This window comes from Natrix helvetica (assembly GCF_964273705.1).
Source record: "Natrix helvetica genome assembly, chromosome: 5".
NCBI classification, from domain to species: domain Eukaryota; kingdom Metazoa; phylum Chordata; class Lepidosauria; order Squamata; family Natricidae; genus Natrix; species Natrix helvetica.
This window is the reverse complement of record NC_138551.1, coordinates 18,099,759-18,119,302: the sequence shown is the minus strand read 5'-3', so window position 1 is coordinate 18,119,302 and position 19,544 is coordinate 18,099,759. Positions and strand designations below refer to the sequence as shown.

The 19,544-nt window shown below is 44.0% G+C and overlaps 1 protein-coding gene across 1 annotated transcript in view; it reads left to right on the top strand.

The window, feature by feature from the left end:
- The window catches only part of FNDC3B (fibronectin type III domain containing 3B), a 310,175-nt gene that overhangs the window by 155,721 nt on the left and 134,910 nt on the right, over positions 1–19,544 (top strand). Inside the window, 1 exon segment of the mRNA XM_081953443.1 lies at positions 6,921–6,997. Within this exon segment, the coding sequence (XP_081809569.1) occupies positions 6,921–6,997 (77 nt within the window).

The following is a 19,544-nucleotide window of genomic DNA, read 5'->3' as shown; positions in this document are numbered from 1 at the left end:
ATCAGGAACAATTCTTAGATTGGAGTGGTAGAGTGATTTCCTACAACTTTCTGTAGGCTCCTGGAAGGAATTTGGATAGATTCGAATTGCACTGGCCAGCTATATATTTCAAAATTGTCTTCTATCTATAAATGATACGATATTTCATTGTAATAATCTCCAACATTTTGGACAACTGGGAATATTTGGAATGTTAGAGATATGCCCTTGTTATCAAATGATCTTCCATGGTGTAACCATTCATAAAATACCCTTATATCAGGAGGCAAACCTAATATAGATTGACCTACAACAACAGTGAAACAAATTGCTTTGGAATATGATAGATTCTCTTCCCTGGAGGTATTTAAACAGGGGTAGGATAGTCATCTATTAAGGGGTACCATAATGTCTGCCTGGAGAATTCTGGGACTTGAAGTCCACACACACTCACACACCTTAAAAGTTGGTACGGTTGAGAAACACTGGCTGAAGGGAAAACAGGGATTTTAAAAAGAGGACTTCTTCTAGCTGTAGGAGTGCAGTGTCCTTTGTGTGAGCTTATCATTCATTTATGCACACCAATATTAGCCAAGAAACTGTTGCAGGCAAGAGAAAGTTTCAGGCTTCAATTAGATTTACCATTTGAAGTAGTTTGGATAACGGCAGGGACGTGCGGTCAGGGGAGGCAGGGGAGGCAGAGCAGATGTATTATATACATCCATCCGGCCGCGCCCGGGAGCTGCGGAGGGCGGAGGCAGAAATGTTGTCGGCGCTGCCGGATGACGAAGGCACGAAAGTTACTGGGGAACAACGAGAACCTTCCTGCCTCTGCTGGATTTTGCGCGCTCCTCGCGACTGCAATATGGGATCACGGGGAATGGGATCACGTGTGCTGGAGGCTGAGGCAGCCTGAGCCTCCAGCACACGCCCCGCCTTCCTGATGACGTCACCAGCCTCACCAGCCATAAACCTCACCGCACGTCACTGGATAACGGTAACAAAAGAATGAGAAATGAAATGTAGGTGGAAGTCATTTTTGCAGCATTGAAGTCAAGGTAGTGAAAACATGCTATAGTAATAAATCATCCACTCTTCCAGCATTCTCTAAACTCTTTATCAAAATGATATTAACAGACTGAGAGTCATACCTGAGGTTCAGAGACTACTTATGAAGTAAACATATGATGCTCCTTCGGTGTCTGTGAGAGAGGGGGAGAGAGAGAGAGAGAGAAACTGAGGCTAGAGCAAGTCTTTTACCAAGGGAATTTGAATGTAAAGGTGATTGGCACCTGCTTTGAACTAAAAGTAGAAAAATCCTGAGATATCGGAGCAGTGCTATCATGTCACCCCTAGTCCTTCTAGAGCAGGGGTGTCAAATTCAAGGCCTGCAGGTCAAAGGCTTAGGTCTGGCCCGTGGGGCTGCCTTAGAAACGGTGAAGGACCAAATCATGAAATTTGGAATGAAATGTCTCCAAATGAGGAAAAGGAGTCGGAATAGAATATTTTGAGGATTGTAAAATTGGAAATGGATAATACACGGATAAATATACAAAGGAGGATAAGGGATATGTCAATAAGATGAACGCAGCTATGTACGATAAGTAGAAACTGTATTTGTTGTTGCGTTGAAATCATGTATGGAAATGTTAGAAAGCCAGAAAGGTTACTCTATGTCCAATGTTTTTAATGTTTGGTCCGTGACCAACAAGGCCCCCCTCATCAATGAGTTGATCTCTGAGGGGGAGCTGGACCTTGCAGGGATAACGGAGACCTGGTTGGGCCACGAGGGTGGTTTTCCCCTCGTGGAAATGTGCCCACCGGGTTTCCACGCATTCCATCAGCCTCGGGCCCTGGGTAAGGGTGGTGGGGTAGTGGTAGTTATACGGGATTGTCTAGAGCCGAGGGAGTTCACTGTTCCTCAGATACCCGGATGTGAGTCACTAGGTGTGAAATGGGGCCCAGGGAGGCAGTGGGGTCTGCTGATTGTATACTTGGCTCCTCGCTATACATCAGCGGCCCTGCCCGAGCTCCTCGAGCTGATCTCAGAGACGGCGGTTGAGATCCCCAAGCTTTTGGTCATGGGGGACTTCAACCTGCCGTCGACGGGAGCAGCATCTGAGGTGGCTCGGGAGTTCATGGCTTCCATGACAGCCAGGGACCTGACCCAATTAATTCAGGGCCCCACACACGAAGGTGGTCACACACTGGACCTTGTTTTTGTATCTGAGCAGTGGACGAGTGATCTGGGAATAGGGGATTTAGTTGTTACTCCCCTGTCATGGTCAGATCACTCATGTCTCCAGCTGGACTTCCCTGGCGCTACCCCCCACCGTGAGGAGGCAGAGCCAGACTGTCCAAGCTGGTACCGCCCCAAGCACCTGATGGAACCGGATAGGTTCCAGACGGAGCTTGGGCCACTACCTGTAGCCCTGACCCGCGCTCGGTCGGAGGACCTAGTTGCCGCCTGGAATAGGGCGACGGCTGGGGCCTTGGACCGGGTTGCGCCTTTGCAACCTCTCCTACGGCAGCGACCCACCCGAGCTCCCTGGTATACCGAGGAGTTGAGGGTGATGAAGTGCCATAGGAGACGTCTAGAGAGCAGATGGAGGTCCTCACGCTCCGAATCTGATCGAACACAGGTAAGAGCCTATTTACGGACCTACCTTGTGGCATTGAGAGCGGCCAAACGTAGACACTGTGCCGCTCTTATTGCGTCCGCTGATAACCGCCCTGCCGCCCTGTTTAGGGTGACCCGCTCCCTCTTATCGCAGAGGACGCGGGGGGCTCCCTTGCAGGGCAGAGCAGAGGAGTTTGGGGAATATCTGCAGGACAAAGTCGCTCAGATCCGGAGTGGATGGGCCCCCTCCAGTGGACCAGACGAGCCGTCAACAGTGAGTCTTGAGAGACCATTCTGGGAGGAGTTTGACTCTGTTGCCCCCGAGGATTTGGACAGGTTGCGTGGACGGCTGCGACCCACCACATGTTTAATGGACCCGTGCCCCTCCTGGCTGGTACTGGCAACCTGGGAGGTGACACGAGGCTGGCTCCTGGGCCTGGTGAACACCTCATTGGGTGAGGGATCCTTACCAACTGCCTTGAAAGAGGCGGTGGTGAGGCCCTTACTCAAGAGGCCTTCACTTGACCCAACGGAGCTAGCTAATTATCGTCCAGTCTCCAACCTTTCCTTTCTAGCGAAGGTTGTTGAGAATGTGGTGGCACAGCAATTTCCGCGACACCTTGACGAATCCAAATATCTAGACCCACGCCAGTCCGGCTTCCGACCCGGGCACAGCACGGAGACAGCCTTGGTCGCGTTGGTTGATGATCTCTGGAGGGCCAGAGATAGAGGTTGTTCCTCTATCCTGGTCCTATTAGACCTCTCAGCGGCTTTTGATACCATCGACCATGGTATCCTATTGCGCCGGCTGGAGGGGATGGGAGTCGGAGGCACCGTTTTGCGGTGGTTCGGTTCCTACCTCTCCGACCGGACGCAATGTGTGTTGACAGGGGGGCAGAGGTCGACCCTGAGGCCACTCACTTGTGGGGTGCCACAGGGGTCGGTCCTCTCACCTCTTCTGTTCAACGCATATGTGAAGCCACTGGGGGAGATCATCCATGGTTTTGGGGTTGAATATCATCTGTACGCTGATGACACCCAGCTGTACATTTCAACCCCAAACCACCCCAACGAGGCCGTCGAAGTGATGTCCTGATGTTTGGAAGCCGTTGGGGTCTGGATGGGGGACAACAGACTCAAACTCAACCCCTCCAAGACTGAGTGGCTGTGGCTACCAGCACCTCGGTGCAGCCAGCTGACTCCATCGCTGGCCATAGGGGGCGAACAATTGCCCCCTGTGGAACGGGCGCGCAATTTGGGTGTCCTCCTAGATGCCCGGCTGTCAATGGATGACCATGTGGCAGCCGTGGCAAGGGGGGCGTTCCACCAGGTTCGCCTGGTGTGCCAATTGCGCCCCCTACTGGACCGGGATGCCCTACGCACGGTCACTCATGCACTGGTGACGTCTCGCCTGGACTACTGCAATGCTCTCTACATGGGGCTTCCCTTGGGACGCGCCCGAAGACTGCAGTTAGTCCAGAACGCAGCCGCGCGGGCTGTCATGGGGAGTACTAGGTACTCCCACGTAACACCTCTCCTGCGCGAGCTGCACTGGCTGCCTGTGGTCTTTCGGGTGCGTTTCAAGGTCTTGATCACCATCTTTAAAGCGCTCCATGGCACAGGACCTAGTTACTTGCGGGATCGCATCCTACCTCACACATCCCTGCGGCCAATTCGCTCTCACAGGGAGGGACTTCTCCTGGTGCCGTCCACTAGGCAATGCCAATGGGCGGCGCCAAGGAGTAGGGCCTTCTCTGTGATGGGCCCAACCCTCTGGAATGACCTCCCCCCCGACATTAGAACCACCACCGACTTCCGCTCCTTCCGACAAAAATTGAAGACTCACCTGTTCCGATTGGCTGGCCTGGCATAATTATAACTGTTACCTCCTGGCAGACATATTTCTCAACTGGTATTTTAGGGGAATTGTTTTTAAACTTAATCTTATTGGGACATATTTATGGGTTTTAAAACTATATTTATATTTACTCAGTTGTACAGTTCTTTCTAACCTTCTTTTTAACCTCCTCCATTCCTATCTTCCTATTTAACAATTTTTAACTGTTCAATTATTTGGTTATTTATATGTTGTATTTTTGTATGGACTGTACACCGCCCCGAGTCCCTTTTGGGAGAGGGGGCGGTCTATAAGCGCTCAGTAAATAAATAAATAAATAAATAAATGTTTATTCCATTAAAAAATTAAAAAAATAAAGAAAGAAACGGTGAAGGACTGGCTGGCGGTGCCTCTGCCAGCAAAAATGGAGGTCGGGAGGACCGTATGTGGCCCTCCTGAGCTCTGTTTTCAGGTGCAGCAGCCTCCAACCCTCTGCCAGTGAAAACAGAGCTCGAGAGGGCTGTGCACGCGCCCCCCCACCCCGCGCTCCATTTTCACTGGCAGATGCTCGGGCCACCACAGGTGCCCCAACACGAGTGACATCAAGCTGGCCACACATTCACCCTGCCCCTGCAAGGTCAAACCCAACCCTGATGCGGCCCTCAATGAAATTGAGTTTGACACCCCTGTTCAGAGGAACTAATTGGCCGATTCTCTTCTAAGCAAAGTCTCCGTCTGATAGATTTTCCTCTAGATGTTTTGGGAGTACAATTCCCAGAAAGAAATTCTAGGAACTAGGATCCCAAGATCATTGGAGTTTACCAGTTTGAGGAAGTTTACTTTTAAGCTACTCTGTCTGTGGTTTTTATTTCCCATTTTACCTAGTTTTATGAGTTTTCTTTTTTTAAAAAAAAATCATGGTTCTAATCCCTATGTTACATGCATCACTATATTTACATTTGATCCTCCGGGAAGGATATTTTTCACATCTAAGACTGGAGCTTTAAGAGGAAACTTTTAAGTCTCTCGTTTATATAACCACATTCTTTGGTGGATCTGAAGTGCTGAGGTAATGAGTTTTGTGATTTTCAAATGTTCCTGAGATAGTTCTTCCCATATGACTGAAAACTGAATGCGACTGAGAGCTGTGATTCAACAGTCCTAAAGAAAAAGTTTTCTCTAAATGCAGATGCCAACCACTGCATCCATAGGAGTGGCAATTTGGTTTCCTTTTTTTAAACTCCCCTTTTTCAGGGAAGAGCTTCAAATATCTCGAAACTAAGCTGTAACCGTTTCTTCTACGCCAGGACAGCATTCCCATTATGTGGTTTACTATGTTATTTATACAATTTAAACAAGCCACGCAGATCTTTATGAGTGTTTGTGCACATACAGTAGCTGAATCTCTATGTAGGAACACGAGTGAGTATACCATAAATAGTGACAGGACCAAATTTTGAATTGGGGATCTCTAACTCAGGGGTGTCAAACTCAATTTCATTGAGGGCCGCATCAGGGTTGTGTTTGACCCTGGGGAGGGCATGGCCAGGGTTAGTGTGGCCGGGGTGGGCGTGACCAGGGTGGGTGCGCCCCGCTTGACGTCACTCGTGTTGGGGGTGCCTGTGATGGCCCGAGTGCTGTGACAGCAAAAATGGTCTCCCAATCTCCATTTTTGCCTGTGACTGCCTCCTGCAACCTTATGCAAGTGAAAATGGAACTCGGGAGGGCTGCCCACAGCCCTCCCCAGCTCTGTTTTCACTGGCAGAGTCACCATGGGCCAGTCCTTTGCTGTTTCCAGGGTGGTCCCACAGGACAGATCTAAGTACCCCTTGGAACGGATGTACCCATACAAACATGTACCCATGTTTGATACTCAAGCTTTGGGAATCAGATCTGGGTATAAGCATGATAAATGAAATAGCTCAAAGTTGACGTAGGTGTTCAATTGTAATGATGAATGTCAGAAAGCTTACTGCACACTCGTAACAGAAACATTCTTTAGATGCAACTGGAGAGATATGGCTGCTGTTCGTGTATTAGTTTCTTTCACATTACTTTAGAAAAAGCTTTGCACGCTCAGAACTATCATCTAGGTGTGTGAGAAGGAAAGTATTGCTTGCACGAGGTGCAAATACAAAAGGAAACCAGAGCACATTGGAACTAGTGGTTGATTCAACATCAACAATACCATTACAAGGATAGAGGCAGCCCAAGTTTGTCTATCTATCATTTGTTTATCATTTGTTAGTATTTATTATCCGCCACCAAAGCCAGAAGATTCTAGTATGCAATGAATGCAAAACCATTCAAGGTAGATTCTCACAATCAGGGAAATATGCATAAAATGTAACTTCTATGTAAACTCCAAAATACATCTTTATAATAAAATCAAATTGTCCTGGAAATTTTCAGCACAGCACACTATGTTGAGCATTGATTGTGTCTCCGTTGTTTAATTTTCTTTTTTCTTTTCTTGTCGCACAGGACCTGCAGAGGTACCCATGATGTCCCCCAATGGATCTATTCCTCCCATACATGTGCCTCCAGGTTATATATCGCAGGTATGCTTCCTTCAGCAGGAGAATGTAGCATGGCTGGGTTGTGTGATCTCTACTAATTCTGTAATAGCATTTCTGCAATTTATCTCCTTTTTGTTTAAAGAAAAACAGACAAAGGTCAAGCTTTCAAGGCTGGCTTCGAAGGCATGATGTGAGTTAAATCTGAAAAACACTAGATTTCACTCCCAGCAGTAACTCTTTGCCCTCTACCTAATTACTATGAGCTGTAGGAAAAGAATTCTTACTCACTGTGACATTACAGTTCATTGCCTTATTTTTTTCAGGCCATAAGGGAGATAATTTTGACACTGGTTTATAAGACAGGCATTTCTAGTAATACTATTTTGGCTTCTTTTATTGTGACAGTTCCTGGTTTTTTGACTCTTGTCAGTTGAGATGTTCATTATGTCATCTCTTGGGTTGAGGATCAACTGCTTTTTCCACCTCAACTTAATGCATTTCCATTGCAAAAAAAATGGATAAGGATTTCATTTATTGTTTTTCCTTTCTGTCTTGGTCGAAGAATCAAATACCGTATTTTTCGGAGTATAAGACGCACCGGAGTATAAGCGCACCAAGATTTTGAAGAGGTAAATTTTTAAAAAAATACTTTTTGCACTCTGCAGACCTCCCAAACCCTCTGCACGCCTCATTTTTTTGTGAAAAATGGGGCATGCAGAAAGTTTGAGAGGCCTGTAAAGCGCTCCTGGGGGCAAAAATGAGCAAAAATCAGCCCATTTTTCACAGAAATGGTCCGTTTTTTGCCCAAAAAAGTGGCATGTTTAGGAGGCTTGTAGAGTGCTCCTGGGGGCAGGAGGGGCAAAAAGGAGCAAAATACAGCCCATTTTTTGCTCGTTTTTGCCCTCCCCAACCCCCAGGAGCACTTTGCAGGCCTCCCAAGCCCTCTACGTGTCCATTTTTGTGAAGGGGGTGGGGTTTCAGAGGCCAAAAATACTGCATTGAGTGTATAAGTCGCACTCAGATTTTCACCCTCTTTTGGGGGGGGAGAAGGTGCGTCTTATACTCAGAAAAATACGGTACATTTCGTGACTGATTTCTACACATTTCAGTGTAGAGATCAGAAGGAGCTGAAATATTTTCTTAATAGTGTTGCTAGTTTCAAGCCACAGACCAGGTATTTGTTTATCTGAGAAGACATCCAGAATTCTGCCTATCTGAAAGAGACTCTCCCATTTACATCTGGTAGACCATGTCAGCTTATTTTCTTTTAAGTGCTTTTAAGGATGAGATAGTTATGGTCCTTTCGCTGATGCTGAACTTGTAAAGGAAGGTAGAACTGACCTTAGGGACAAGAAAGGAATGGAAGGGCCATTAAGGAGGGATTTGCAGAAGAGAGCATGAGAAAGCAATTCAAAGCTATCTCACCTTGATTTTTTTAAATTTAATTTTATTTTATTTTTGGTATGTTGTGGAACAGGGAACAATTTAGTCAGGCTTTCAAAATTCTGATACTCTATTTTACTACAATAAGATGGATTCCTAGAATCCTTGCCACATTGATCTCTTGATCTCGCCTACTTCATAATTCTGTTATGATAATATTACTATATTTGATATTCATATTTGATACCTTATTATAAATTATGCTTTACTGGGGCATTTATTAAATTAATCAATCTACATTTGCAGAGTTTTCCAGTCAGCCCTAACTCAAGAGGACGTACATGATTGAAAACAATGCATACTAATAAAAAAGATATAAAAATACAGCAAAACCTTGTAGCATCAGAGGCAACTTCAGAGAGCATAAAACAGTCAGAGATCATCCAGATGGGCGCAAAATATCTTGATTTAATGCTTAGGATAAAATAGGTTGTCAGAAAGACAAAGAAAATGATGTAGATCTGAATTTGAAGGGGTGGACGTTGTTTCATAGTTGTTGCTGTTAGTTGCGAAGTCGTGTCTGACCCATCACGACCCCATGGACAACGTTCCTCCAGACCTTCCTGTCCTCTACCATCCTCTGGAGTCCATTTAAGCTCACGCCTACTGCTTCGGTGACTCCATCCAGCCACCTCATTCTCTGTCGTCCCCTTCTTCTTTTGCCCTCAATCATTCCCAGCATTAGGCTCTTCTCCAGTGAGTCCTTCCTTCTCATTAGGTGGCCAAAGTATTTGAATTTCATCTTCAGGATCTGGCCTTCTAAAGAGCAGTCAGGGTTGATCTCCTCTAGGACCGACTGGTTTGATTGCCTTGTAGTCCAAGGGACTCACAGGAGTCTTCTCCAGCACCATAGTTCAAAGGCCTCAATTCTTTGGTGCTCAGCCTTTCTGATGGTCCAATCTTCACAGCCATATGTTGCAACTGGGAAAACCATAGTCTTGACTATGCACACTTTTGTTGGCAGGATGGAAACACATTACAAAAAACCTAATAACCAGAAAGAAATATGCTTTACCACACTTTCAATTACGAGGTCAGCCTTCCTTATAGATTGTGAATTTTAAAAACTGCTGCATGGGTATGCCTATACAGGAGTCAAGAAATTGCATTTTCTCTTTCTCTCTTTTCATTAAAAGATAGGGATGCCTTGATGATGTCACCACAGCCTTTCTTATGGTCCAATCTTCACAGCCATACATTGCAACTGGGAAAACATAGCCTTGACTATACACACTTTTGTTGGCAGGGAGATTTTGTTGGCAGATTGTTTCATTAGACGGGCACAATGACAAGACATGCCTTCTGTGACCCACAAGACGACATTGTTTAAGTCAGGGATCCCCAACCCCGGTGGGGTTGATTAGCCAGCACCGGTCCATGGCATACCAGAAACTGGTCCACCCAAACAAGCAAACCCCCATCCGCGGGAAGTAGACACCACACAAAACCATGCCCATTCCAGTCTGCGGAAAAACCTCTCTCCAGGGAACTGGTCCCTGATTCCCAAAAGGTTAGGGACTGCTGGTTTAAGTGCCTAGACATGTCCACCGTAAAAGAACCTTTTGGGCAGATAGAAATAAGGAAAGGAGGAAAGCCCCTGAAATGCCCTGGCTGTGTACCATGAAAGCTTTATAGGTGGTAGCCAGCACCTTGAATTTATTTATTTGCTTATTTATTTATCAAATTTGTATGACCGCCCATCACACGAAAAGTGACTTTGTACCATAAGGATATAAATCAATAACTTATGAAAACTGATATTATTAAAAAGGTTGTCAAGATCTGAATAAGATCTGAATTGGAGTAAGAACTATGTAAGAATGAAGTTAAATCAAGTCAAACTCGACTTCTGGTACCTTCACGAACATGTCCGTAAGATTTTCTTCGTCAATAGATAGATTTTCTGCCGCCAACCATATTTGAGTACGCTTAACGTTTCAATATCAACCAGGATTGGTTCAGTGCTGAAATTGCACTACATTAGCAGTCTCTAATTAAAGGAATAAAATAGCACGTGATGGTGAAAATTTGAGAGAAACTATCACTCAGAGTAGGTTCAACTCTGGGCCAGGTAAATAAAAACATCTGATCTTGTATAAAGCAGCTCCTTCTGCAGTTGTGTTGCTTAGCTAAAGGTAAAGGTTTGCCTCTCAAAAATATGCTAGTCCAGTGACTGCTAACCTTTTTCTAAAGGTGTGCCAAAATTGTGCACACACAATACAATAATACAATACAATAGAAGAGTTGGAAGGGACCTTGGAGGTCTCCTAGTCCAGTGGTGGGCAACCTTTTTTTTCAACTGAGCCAAATCTCGCCAAAACCACGATTGAAATTTACTTTGAGAGCCACATTTTTAAAACCGAAAATACATAGGATGGTACACTGTTTTTAGTTTCAATAAGTTTTTATTGAGAATATTCTGCATGCAAGTATCCACATAGGTCGGGAGGATACAAATAACACAACTAATAAAACAAAAACTTTAGAACGATATTATTTATCGATAACGTTAAATTCCGTAAAATTTGCCTTACAATGTAGAGAAAATTACATCCTGACATTGACTGACAAAGTCACAACCACTAATGTGAACATTGGCCTTGCATTTCCTTGGATAGTTTGAATAAGTCAGGTTTGTAGGTTGTTGTTTTTAATTTCATCTCTCTCTCCCACTTTCTTTCTTTTTTTCTTTTTCTTTCTCTCTCTCTCTCTGGCTCTTTGTCTCTCTCTCCCTCCCTCCCCCATCTCTGTCACTCTGTGTGTGTGTGTGTCTGTCTGTCTCTCACTCACTCTGTGTGTGTGTGTGTGTCTGTCTCTGTTTCTCCCTCTGTCTCTCTCCCCTCCCTTCCTCTCTCTCTGTCACTCTGTATGTGGGTGTGTCTGTCTCTCACTCATTCACTTAATCACTCACTCATTATAAAGCGGTATTAATACTTCACGTGATCTTGATTCTATCCTTCTGTTGATGCAGCTTAGAACTGTAACCTATTACACACACTATTACACGCACACGTGTGCCTACCCACCTGCACATGTGTGTATGACCCCTCTGCCTCCACATGCATGCGCGACCCACCCCTTCATGCATGCACACATTCCCCCCTGCAAGGGTGGGGGGAGTTTTCGCCCTCCCCAGGCTCCGCAGGCTTTCCTGAAGCCTGGGAAGGGCAAAAACAGCCTCCCCCTACCCTCCGGAAGGCTGAAAACCAGCTGGCCAGTGTATATATGCAGGCCAGAACTGAGGGCTGCTGTGCCGGTAAATATGGCTCCGCATGCCACAGGTTCACCTTCATGGTGTTAGTTGTTCCTGACTGTAGGGGGCGTTGCTCATCTCTGTTTCAAAGCCGAAGAGCCAACACTCTCCGAAGATGTCTCTGTGATCATATGGCCGGCATGACTAAATGCCAAAGGTGCACAGAACGCTGTTGCCTTCCCACCAAAGGTGGTTCCTATTTTTCTACTTGCATTTTTACATGCTTTCGATCTGCTACGTTGGCAAAAGCTGGGACAAGTAATGGGACCTCACTCCGTTACACGGCGCTAGGGATTTGAACCCACCAAACTGCCAACCTTTCTGATCGATAAGCTCAGCGTCTTAGCCACTGAGCCACCACGTCCCTTTCCTTGTGTTGCTTAATGGCTCCCAATTTGCTTGGGCATCAATTGCTTATCCTTGTTCTCAAGTCCCATGCAAAGCCAGTTTTGTGAAAACTCTTCTTCCCCCTTCCCTCTGCCATTTAAATAAAACAGCTGGTTGCATAGTAAAAAGAAATGCCTATATATTATCTACACCCCCCTCTTGAATCAAAATCTATTTCTCACCATGTGGTAAATGAATGTTCTGCTGTGCAAATAACCATACTAAACAACAGCTTGAAGCACGTAGTTGTCACTTGGTTAAATTTCCTGTTGTTGTTTGTTGATGCTGATGTTATAATAGCTGTATTTCTCTTGTTTGCTCTTGCCTTAGCTTCAGTGATGTAGGTAAATAATGGGATTATTGAGTGATTCCTTAATTTGCCTCATGTTTGTTTTGGCCCCGGGAAGATATGAATGTAAAGGAAATAAGAACATTCCAATTTGTGAAGAAAAACATATTTTGACTTCAATTTGCTCAGTCCTCAAAAGCTTACGTCTCAAAGATTGAGCTGAAAATGGATACCCCCATGGAGAAATAACCTGTTCAACAAAAGCCATTAACTTATTTTTTTTCCATTTTATTATGCCAGTTTTCAGACTGTGATGGAATATGCTTGAACATTGTCTCGGCTACCCATTAATTGCAAATCCAGATTAAAATGTTGCATTTATTATATATGCTGTATAAAAATGATCAGCAGATCATTTTTATATGACATATGGTGTGGAACATGAAGGAGGACTTGATTAGTTATTCATCTGTTTGTTTGCCAGAGTATTTAATAATATATTTAACTGGGCCAAGTAGAAATCTACCAGTTGCATGCAAAAAACTTGCTAAGTTTGGGATGTGTTAACCATTGTTACTTTTTTGTGACTTGCATTATATAAATCCACTGTTTTTGGAGAGTATGGTTTGATTTATTATCCAGATGCAGAAAGTAGGTTAATGAACAATCATGCTGAACACATTGTTGAATACAACCTATGTGTCCTTTGTGTGTTGCTGGAGTCCAGTGGCTCGCAATCTGGGAGTCCTCCTGGATACGCGGCTTAGTTTAGAAGAACACCTGACGGCTGTGACCAGGGGGGCCTTTTACCAGGTTCGCCTGGTACGCCAGTTGCGCCCCTTCCTGGATCGGGATGCTCTGTGCACAGTCACTCATGCCCTCGTCCTTTCTCGCCTGGACTACTACAATGCTCTCTACATGGGGCTGCCCTTGAAGAACACCCGGAGGCTTCAGCTGGTCCAGAATGCGGCCGCGCGGGTTGTCATGGGGGTACCTAGGTGCTCCCATGTCACACCCCTTTTAGGCGACCTGCACTGGTTGCCGGTTGTTTTCCGGGTGCGATTCAAGGTATTAATTATGACCTTTAAAGCGCTCCATGGCTTAGGCCCAGGGTACCTGCAAGACCACCTACTGCCACCAGTAGCCTCCCACGGTCCAGTACGATCCCACAGAGTTGGCCTCCTCAGGGTGCCGTCGGCCAAGCAGTGTCGGCTGGTGACCCCCAGGGGGAGAGCCTTCTCTGTGGGAGCGCCTTCCCTCTGGAATGAGCTGCCCCCGGATCTCCGCATAATCCCTGACCTCCGGTCCTTCCGACGCGCCCTAAAAAGTTGGCTTTTCCAGCAAGCCGGCCTGGCCTGTTAATGTTAATGTCAATTTTAATTTATTTTAAATGTACTGTTTCTTTTTTTTTTTAATCGGTTTGGTCTTTTTGGAATTGGGTTTAATCTTTTTTTTAACTTTTGTGATATGTGTTTTTAATGTTGTACGCCGCCCTGAGTCCTTTGGAGAAGGGCGGCATATAAATCCAAATAAACCTAAACCTAAACCTGTTTTAGAATAGAGTTCTAGTCCAAAAGGTGCTTTTTTCAAGAGGCAACAGGACTTTCTGTTTTTTCTTTGAAGACAGATTTACAACAAACCCAAACTGCAACGTTCCCCCAAATTATTCACACGATAACCTCAAGACATTCGGGTTAAGTAAGTGTGTTAACCCAGGATCTAATCCAGTGATGGCGAACCTATGGCACGCGTACCACAGGTGGCACACGGAGCCATTTGTCAGGGCACGTGAGGCGCTGCCCTGTCAGCTGGCCAGCACGCATGGACGCGCTGGCCAGCCGAGTTCACCCTTTTTAAAAGCCATTTTTCGCCCTCCCCAGGCTCCAGAGGCTTTATAGGAGCCTGGGGAGGGCGAAAAGTGCCTCCCCGCCCCCCGCCCCGGAGGCTTCATGAGCTTCCCTGAAGCCTCCGGAGCGCAAAAAAACGGCCCTACGGGAACGGGAACACACTTCCGGCTTGCTCAGGGGGTCGTTTTGAGCACTTCGAAGGCTTCAGTGAAGCTTCTTGAAGGTCCCTGAAGCCTTCGGAGGGCTTCCAGTGCGGGGGAGGCTATAAAGCCTCTGGAGCCTGGGGAGGGCGGAAAAAGCAACCAAAAATGGGGGGGTCATGCCTGTAGTGCGTGCATGCGCACTGGGGGGGTCGTGCATTGCATTATGGGTGCGGCACGCCTGCACACGACGCCCCTGCACTCCCTCCACTTATGTCACGTGAGCCAAAAAAGGTTCGCCATCGTTGATCTAATCCATCAGCCATGAAATTCTTTTGGGTGACTTTCCACCATACAATCTCTCTTGGCCCAACTAGTTCACAGGGTGGTGGAAGCTAGGCAAAAGAAAAATACATATGCTTGTTTGAGTTCCAGAACAAAAGGAAGGATGTAAATCTGATATCAGCATCCATGTGTATTTACACCTTTGCTATTTTATTTTCTCTCATCCGGCTAGACCCCCATGAGGATCTGTCCTCTCCTATCTCCGATTCGCAAAAACTGAAGAGAAAAGCAGCTATAACACTGTCCCCAAAGATATATTTTTAATCTGCTTGCCTCCATGTCAAATCCCAGTGATGCTACGTGACTTGTTGACTCTTTAGTGTGTCTTAGCAGCCCAACCACAAACAAGAGAGAAAAAGGGAGGGGGCTTTCCTAAAAATATTGCTTACAGTGGAAAATAATGGAAGATGATTCCCTCTCTGGCTTTAGACATACTTCCTCCCTTTTCTGTGTAGCCAAGGAATGAAAGATCCATCTTTTGCTGGCTGACACTCTCTCTTTGCTATGTCACCCTGGGGAATTAGTGACAGAACATGGAGCTAGGCCCTTAAGGAACGCAAGCATTTGATAGGCTGGAAAGATTGTTTACAAATGTTGTCTTAATAAATAGTTGTGTCTTGCCTGCCTCATTGGCAAGCTCACATTGCTGGAGCTCAGCAATGGGTTCCTCACAATTGACTTGGCAAAGCTTGATTTAAGGACTCAGACCTTTGGCGTGGCACAAGCCAACTCTTTAGAGCTGTCAAAAAACAGCACATCAAATTGCAAAACTGTGTCTTGACGTGTGAAAAAACTATGCATTTGAAAAGGGGAACTGACCTAGAATTTAACTCAGTGGGGAAAGCATATTTGGATTACCTTTCCATTCATGAGTTACTGGTTTGAAGGGTTTTTTTTTTAAAAAAAAAACATGAAGTCTTCATATTTAAGTCTTCAGTGATCTAGGTCAGTGTTTTTCAACCTTGACAACTTGAAGATGTCTGGACTTCAACTCCCAGAATTCTGGGACTTGAAGTCCAGACATCTTCAAGTTGCCAAGGTTGAAAAACACTGATCTAGGTAAGGACAAAACTTTTTTTGCTAGGTAGAAATTACTGTAACTTTATATTTTGCTTCACATTTTATATGGTGTTGTTTATTGTACACTAATTTAATTTTAATGATGACCTAAAATTTTAAAATGACATAAGCCCTTTAAAATTATAAGCCAATTTTAAGCAAAGGAACTTTTAAAAAGACCTAGCATGCAAAACCAAACTACAGCACTAGGGAAAATTCTTATCAAAACTAGGTGTTTTTTTTCTTTTTTTAGTTTCATGATATTTGTAAATTTCTTTTTTATGTGGTATTTTGTTCTTTTTAATCTCAGTTTTGTTTTTATTTTGTCATTTTTCCCTTTAAAATGTTTTAATTTTTTTTTTAAAAAAAACCTTTATACGAAATAATGATGGAAACCCTAAAATAATTGATCGGCACCTGTTACACTGTTCAGCCTTAGACTGGATAGTGTTTGATTTGTTCACATTACTGGCTTCTCTGCACTGGAAAATTCTGGCTCTCAAGTCAACTCTCTCATTATTTTATTTTAATTTTTTGCCACCCATTTGGTTTTGAAATGACTCTGATGGCTTACGGCATAAAAACATTAGAATCAGTAAATATCCCTAACCAATAAAATGACAATACCTTGAAAGTAAAATCATGGTCACAAGATGGGGAAGATGGGGATTATGAGTCCTTCCAGGCCAGTCAGGCTAGAACTGGGAGGGGGGGATGTAGAAGAGCTGGAAAACAATAGCAATAGCACTTAGACTTATATACCGCTTCACGGTGCTTTACAGCCCTCTCTAAGCGGTTTACAGAGTCAGCCTATTCCCCCCCCCCCAACAATCTGGGTCCTTATTTTATTGACCTCGGAAGGATGGAAGGCTGAGTCAACCTTGAACCAGTGAGAATTGAACTGTCAAACTGCTGACAGAATTAGCCTGCAGTACTGCATTCTAACCACTGCACCACCAGGGCACTCAGAAAGAAACTCATAAAATCTACGAGTGACATCTAAATCTCACTTCAGTGGATAATCCAGATCATGCTTGACACAATCTGGCTCAGATGATGAGGCAGGCACAAATGTGTGTACCTTAGCTGATAACAAATTTGCTTCAAGATGAATCACTTGAATGAGCTGAATCTTGGGAAAACAAAGCTTTTGCAAAAACACCCATCCTTTCTCTTCCTCTAGCATGGATAGTGCCCATGCCCTTCATTGTTATCTATTTTGTTGTCTACATCAGTTTGCCTTGGAGAAAAAACCATTGCTCAGTTATAAAGCATGCTTTATATATCAGTAATCCTCTGTTCCTAATTCAGAGATGCAAGTGCTAAAAATATCCTGGTGTGAGACTCCAGATTGCACGTGCCAATCGGTGTGATCATTACCAGGCTTTTGGAAGCAATATCTGATTTCCACCTGGAGAAGCTAAGGGAAATCATCAAAACCATTAAAAAGGTGAATGTTAGAAGATTTTGAACATGTGATGCGGCGCCCAGAAAAATACACCATACTTCACTTAATCCTCCAGGGAAAGATTGAAGGCAAATGAGGTCCAGGCAGAAGAAGAACATCATGGCTTCAAAATCTGAGGGACTGGTTTGGACAAAATTCAGCAAGCACTTTTTTGGCTGTTGATAAAAATAGGATCACCAACTGGCTGTTGATAAAAATAGGATCACCAACATGATTGCCAATGTCCACTGATGGATATGGAAGAAGAAGAAGAAGAAGAAGAAGAAGAAGAAGAAGAAGAAGAAGAAGAAGAAGAAGAAGAAGAAGAAGAAGAAGAAGAAGAAGAAGAAGAAGAAGAAGAAGAAGAAGAAGAAGAAGAAGAAGAAGAAGAAGAAGAAGAAGAAGAAGAAGAAGAAGAAGAAGAAGAAGAAGAAGAAGAAGAAGAAGAAGAAGAAGAAGAAGAACAACAACAACAACAACAACAACAACAACAACAACAACAACAAGAACTGATTTATGGCACATTTAGAAATTTAGCAGGCAGTTTCAAAAGGCTAATGCAATGCTACTAATCACTAGTGCATTCAGTCTGCCATCTTCATCATGAGATTGATTTTAAATTTCATATCCCACAAATACAACACCTGGTCTCATTTAAAAAAAAAAAGGTTTGCTGTTTCTCCACTCACTTCTCTATATAGCATTTTATCTGAAGAAGAGTTCTGCAGACTTTAAAACCTTGCATAATGTTTGGTGTCAGTTTGATTGATCCTCATATACATACGTAGTTGTTGCCTCACCATACATGTCCTTTGCATTTTATGGCATGTGAAGGGATGTCAAGTTGTATTCATGCAGGAAAGCAAATGGAAAACCGCTTTTATCATTAGGGAACAAAACCAATACCTTTATTAGGATTAATTGAAATGTCACAAAAGAAGACAGTTTGTTGATACAGATGATTGAGTATTGATACAGGTGATTGAGTTGATACAGATGATTGAGTATTGAGTAAGATAATGTGCTTACAAATTAACCTATAGAGTTGTTAATATGTAATAAATGTTTGTCAATTATCTCCTTAATTCAGTCTTAAAAGGAACAGCAATTCATCCATTGCTCCCAAGGTATCCCTTACTTTAGCCAAAATACTGTATGTTGTTCAGATAGCCAACATTTTGTAAATGTCACTTCAAAATTCTGTCACTTCTGGATTAACATTGCTTTCCTTATTCACACACAGCAGCTTGGGGAACAGATAAGATAATTAAAGCACACTACTTAATTAGCCTTAAACTACCTACAAAATTCATATTTATATATTTACACTAAGAAATCCACCCTAAGTGTATAATAATTGGAATACGTCTTGGGATAATTGGAATAATTGGAATAGGATTAGAAATAATGAGATATGTGGGAAGATCTACCAGTTGAGTAATAATTAAAAAGACTATTTTTTTTAAATTGCCTGTCGTTTCCATGCATTCCCCCACCCCCCTCTTTTGGCTCAACAACTCTATTTCTAACATAGTCCATACCTCTTGGGATAAATTATGGAGGGAACTTTTATAATTTATTAGCTAGAAATATGGGAGCGATGGGCCTCTGAAATTAAATAGAAGATTATCTAAGACTGAAGTAACTGCAGATTCAATCACTATACGAAGCCTTGGGTAAAGGTCCAAAAGGACAGATGTATGGAGCATCTAATTCCCATGGCAATAATCAAAGTGAGACCTTCCTTTAATCCAAGGACAATTAATATACCATTTGACAGAACCTTTTGGCACGCTTCTCTAAAGCTAAAATCTTTGAAGCAACATCATTTTCCGGAGAACAGCTGAACGTGGAAAGCCAAGGACATCTTGGAACTTGGAACTTTCTGGGGGTTAAGCCTGATGTAGTGGCAACTGTCCCATCCACTCTTCCAACTATAGGATTCAACTGCTAAATTGTTTTATTCTTTCCAATGTTTTTTTGAATAGCAGCCACTGCTCTTTTTTTTTTTCTACGAGCCCAAATTCCTTTATACTTTCCAGCAGGAAAAAATGCAAGCAAGCCAGCCATCAACCGCTGCTCATTTGCCTTCTCCTTGCTACCATTCCAAAAAAATAATAACCCCAACTCAGTACTTTGTAGGGAACACAGAACCACCCCCTGGAGATAACCCAGGATCAGGAGTGGTATTCACTTATCTTCCCTACCGGTTCGCAAATGTGAGCGTGCGTACGGTTCCTTCACTTGCACATGACTTGTTCGCGCAGGCGCTTTGGCTTTAAAAAGTGCCTAAATGGGATGCCATAGAGCTGGGCAGGGCTACCCGCAATTTCCACCACCGGTTCGGGCAAACCGGTCTGAACCGACAGAATACCATCT